This window comes from Salpingoeca rosetta (assembly GCF_000188695.1).
Source record: "Salpingoeca rosetta unplaced genomic scaffold supercont1.28, whole genome shotgun sequence".
Lineage (NCBI taxonomy): Eukaryota > Choanoflagellata > Craspedida > Salpingoecidae > Salpingoeca > Salpingoeca rosetta.
Genome location: NW_004754906.1, coordinates 805,053 through 809,759, shown reverse-complemented (window position 1 = coordinate 809,759; position 4,707 = coordinate 805,053). Strand labels below are relative to the sequence as shown.

The 4,707-nt window shown below is 55.8% G+C and overlaps 2 protein-coding genes across 2 annotated transcripts in view; one reads left to right on the top strand and one right to left on the bottom strand.

Annotated features, from left to right (window-relative positions):
* The window catches only part of PTSG_09456 (uncharacterized protein), a 5,773-nt gene extending 3,521 nt beyond the window's left edge, over positions 1–2,252 (top strand). Inside the window, exons 8-13 of the mRNA XM_004989653.1 lie at positions 264–343; positions 514–619; positions 791–874; positions 1,124–1,282; positions 1,433–1,591; positions 1,779–2,252. Of these exons, the coding sequence (XP_004989710.1) occupies positions 264–343; positions 514–619; positions 791–874; positions 1,124–1,282; positions 1,433–1,591; positions 1,779–1,967 (777 nt within the window). The 3' untranslated portion in view covers positions 1,968–2,252. The remainder of the gene's footprint in view (positions 1–263; positions 344–513; positions 620–790; positions 875–1,123; positions 1,283–1,432; positions 1,592–1,778) is intronic.
* A 328-nt stretch (positions 2,253–2,580) lies between these two features.
* PTSG_09455 (kinesin family member 13B) overlaps positions 2,581–4,707 on the bottom strand; it is a 5,615-nt gene continuing 3,488 nt past the window's right edge. The window contains exons 2-3 of the mRNA XM_004989652.1: positions 3,574–4,707; positions 2,581–3,219 (exon numbers count right to left, since the gene is read on the bottom strand). The exon at positions 3,574–4,707 is cut by the window's right edge and continues 2,391 nt beyond it. Coding sequence (XP_004989709.1) covers positions 2,644–3,219; positions 3,574–4,707 — 1,710 coding nt within the window. The 3' untranslated portion in view covers positions 2,581–2,643. The remainder of the gene's footprint in view (positions 3,220–3,573) is intronic.

Here is a 4,707-nt window from a genome sequence, read left to right as displayed (position 1 = left end):
ACACACACACACACACACACACACACACACACACACACACACACACACACACACACACACACACACACACACACACACACACACAACAGGGGTCCATAAAGGGGCGAGCGGGGTGTGATGGAGTGTTGCGGGCAACACAGGCATGGAATTCTAAACTCAGTTTCAACCTTCGCACACTGTCACTGTGTATGCGTGCGTGTGTCTTCCATATACACCTGTTCACATGCATCTACGTTACCTCCAACAATTCCAATCAACTGCAGTTGACTGAAACCTTGCGGAAGATTGTGCGTGAGGACTTTGTCGCGTCCTCCGTCGCCATCAAGCTCATCACACACACTTGGTTGGTGTGCGTGTGTGTGTGTGTGTGTGTGTGTGTGTGTGTGTGTGTGTGTGTGTGTGTGGAGGTACTTGCGCTGAGATCGTTTGCGATTGTTTGATTGACCATTTCGGTCCGTGTTGACACGCCGCCTCATCATTGTTTGTGTTCCACCAATGTCCCGCTTTGCGCAGTTTGCAGGCATACCGCTTCGGGCATCCCTTGTGCACTGACATTGGCATGAGCTTTGAAACGCAGCGTCTTGGCTGCATTTCAAACGACGTCTTTACCACATTCCAGGTACAACATGAACCCCAAACAGGGGCTCGTGCACGGAACTCATGGTGACACAGCATGCTTTGTCGCTCGCAAGACCCAATGCATCCACCCACCTGCCAACCCGTTCTCATACACCACAAAAAAATCACATTGACATGCATGTCCTAACCACGCACCACCGTACTGAATCAGTTTGGAGCCATTCTTCCGTCCCAGGCTGCTCAGCTCCCTGTCCCGTGTATGCCGCCCGCAGCCGATCAACGGCTGCCATTTCAAGTTCGTGTGGCCATGATGACTACGAATTGTGCCTGTATGAATGCTCGGTGCTTGCTTGGCACATTGTGTTTGCTGATGCTGTGACTGGCTTCCGTCCAGCACGCGTGTATATTCACACGCGTGTAAATTCACGCACGTGCACGCGTGTAAATTCACGCACGTGCACACACACACATAAACTCTCTCTCTCTCTCTCTGTCTCTCTCACGCACATGCACACACACACACACATACACACACACCATGCAGCTGCAAGTCGAGTACACGACGCCTTTTGGGGCGCGAATGCTGCGTGTGCTTACTGTTGAGCGCGAACAAACAAGTCATGCAGAGGAGGCGTTTCAGGCTGCTGATCCGGAGCTGTTGTGCTTGCACGCAGCACACACCACCAGCACACTCATGCAACAGGTGCACCCATTTGTTCGGAGCCTGCGGCATGCGGTTTATTTGCAATACCCTTGGCAGTGATGCTTGCTTTTCTTCTTTGTTGCGCGAGCATGACGTTGATCGCCTCACCAACCACCAACCAATCACCAACCAATCATGAATCACCACCAGAGCGCGAGAGCTGCGAGTCGTATGCGTGGTGGATACGACAACTTGGTGGAGCAGATTCGCCAAGCGCAGCAGCGCCCCGCCGGATATGAGAACGTGCAGTTGGCGTTTGACACCATCTACGACAATGTCAACGTCTTGCAACAAGGGCCCAACGACGAGGTGAGGCGCTTTGTTTTTTGGGGGGTTGCAGTTTACGGGAATCATGCGCCTACAACCCATTCACTCACACACTCACTCACACACTCACTCACACACACACTCACTCACTCACTCACTCACTCACTCACTCACTCACTCTCACTCTCACTCACTCTCACTCACTCACACATTGCGTTGCACGCGCCAGGCTGCAGATCGGATGTTCCGTTTGCGGCGAATGGGGTCCGTTGCTCGCGGCCGGGGAGGACCGCAGCCCGTGTACCAACTCGCTACGGACACGAGCACTTGCACAGGCACGCACGCACCGCAGCTGCACCACGACGACGTTTACGCTGTCGCCCTCAACAAGTCCTCAGATGCACAACCACACTCATAAACGGCGCAACTATCAACGGCAGCCCCAGCATCCCTCGCTTGGCCATGCTGTTTTGCTTGGTTGCTTGCTTGGCCCTTTTTCATTCGTCTTTTCGTGCCCTGTCGATGCATGCATGCACATACACCTGACGCAGTCATCCATCGCCTGCGTACAATTTCGAGAAATTGGCACCAGCTTGGGCGAGTTGTCTGTTTCCCGTGCACATGAGTGGGCTGGTTGTTTATACATATCGTGGACCTAAACACGAGAAACGAACACGAGAACGAAAATACACACGACCAAGCGGGCAAGGCGCAACCATGCTTCCCTTTGTCGTCACTCACTCCCTCCCTCCCTCACTTCTACGACAGGAACGATGAAAACACAATAACAATGAGCTGGTACCGGAACGGGGCGGCGATCGAGCGAGAAAACAAAACGCAAAGCTCATCAATGCAATCGATTAGCAGAAGAGGAGAAATCGAGACCAGAGAAGCAACATCTCACTGCTGCAAATCACGCATACACTGCTCTCAAACATGACAATGGAAGGCATGAACACAAACACACTGAACGCAATCACAAACACAAACACAAACACACACACACACACATGAACGCACAAACACACACACATGAACGCACAAACACACACACACACACACTGAACGCACAAACACCACAAACACAAACACAATCAGCTGAGCAGGTCAAAGAAGGAGAGTGGCGGGCGGTGACGGACAAGCGCAAGCTCCGCCTGAGGGAACAAGTGCAGCGATGCCCACGCGTCCGCTGGCACCACCTCGTTCTTGGATGCTTGAACGCGCGCAAACGTGCCATGCGGCGACGACGGTGGTGACGATGACGAGAATGGCGAGCGCTTGTGCGGTCCGTCGTGTGCGGTGCTGGCGGTCCCGGTGACGCTGCTAGACCGAGAACCACTCCCATGACTGCTGCTGCAGTTCCTCCCTTCATTCCTCTCCGCGTTTGTGTCCTCTTCCTCAGCGTCCGCTTTCGCTGCCTGCGCCTCACCACCATCCCCACGTTGCTGTGCACCTGCATGCTTGGAGCCACCATCACCACTGCCACTGTCAGTGCTGGTGTTGTGGTCCCTGTGCCCGTGTGTGTCGTCGCGCTCAGCTTGCAGGTCGCTGCAGACGCTGCCGCCCACGCTCTCCGTGTCGTTATCGGCGTCGTTGTTGCGCGGGCGCATGGACGCATCAATCAGGTTCTGCATGACCCCCTTGACGCTCCGAATCAGCTCGACATCCACCTGGAACGCGTGGCGCGAACAAACAGAGAGGTTGCAATGATTCAGGTTGCAGCAGTGATGAGTATGGTGTTCACAGACAGTTGTACAGCTGTCACAGCACCAAAGGTGACACGAACACGGAAAACACAAACCATGTGCACAACACCTACACCACGCACACAAACCACAAACCACACACCACACGCACACAAACCACAAACCACGCACCACACGCACACACCACGCACACAAACCACAAACCACACACCACGCACACAAACCACAAACCACACACCCCACACCACACGCACAAAAATACACCAGCAGCACTCCACCATGCACAGCACAACACTGCGCGGATGAAGAAAGACGCACCAGGCCCGTGCCCATGTGAGACTCGCCGGAGAGGCGAAAGGGGAGCGAAAAGTCCGGGTTGCGGTGGAGGTGAATGCGGCCAGCAAGAGACTCATCTTCTACCAGGTTCTTCTTGTCAATGGAGGCCATGAAGCGTGCCTTGATGCAGTCAATGAGGTTGGTGGCAATGGGATCTTCCCCGTGCGTGGGCGTGTAATTGCACAGGATGCGCTCCATCTGCAGCGAGTTGAGGCGGTTGCAGCTGTCGCAGATCATGTCCAAGTACTGCAGGCTTGTCTTCTGCGCCTGCAACAGCTGCGCAGCCTGCACAATGTGCACAAAGTGGACGTCCGTGGACAGGCCACGCTTGCGCGCCCACTCCGACACCTGGGTCAGGTTGTACCGGAGCAGCATGCCGCGCTCGCACTGGAACATGTCTGTGTTGTCAATAAACTCGTTGAAGCACACGGCGCCAATGTAGTTGAAGGTGGAGTCAAAGATCTGCTTCACGGTGCGCGCAGACAGCAAACACCCGTTCAGGACGCGCCACAGCGCATCCAGCGAGTCAATGACATAACTCACAGTCACGTGACCCCCACCACCACTGCCACCGCAACCGCCAGTTGCACCGCGCTTGGCATGGCCGCGGTGTGCAGCCAGCGACAACGACGCCGAAGAGGAGGAGGAGGAGGCAACAGAGGACACGGACGATGCCAGGAGCGTGGGGCTGTTGGCCATGGGGAAGGCAGAGTCGTCATACAGCAGCGCGATTGGCGCAGCCTTGAACCGTCGCTTCACCGTGGCCAGGATCATGTCGTGCGCGTCGCGGGCAATCTCGGCCAGCTCCTGCTGTGTGCGCGCGCAACCATACTCAACGAGCGTCAGGTCTGAGCGCAGGACCATGGACAGCTCGGAGCAGTTTGCAAACCAGTATGCGCGGGAGGCAAGGTCGTGGCTGTCCATCAGCGACATCTTGAGCAGCGTTGCCATCTTGGACAGCAGCACGGCCGTGCGCTCGTGTGGCGCCTGCCCGCCCTGTCGCTGGCACCCGCGGATGAGGAGGTAGCACGCGTACGCCGGGAACAGCTTGAACTCTGGGCGGTGCACGTCCATGTTTGTGATCATCGCCGTGAGAATCAGGTCCTCGGTGCCGGG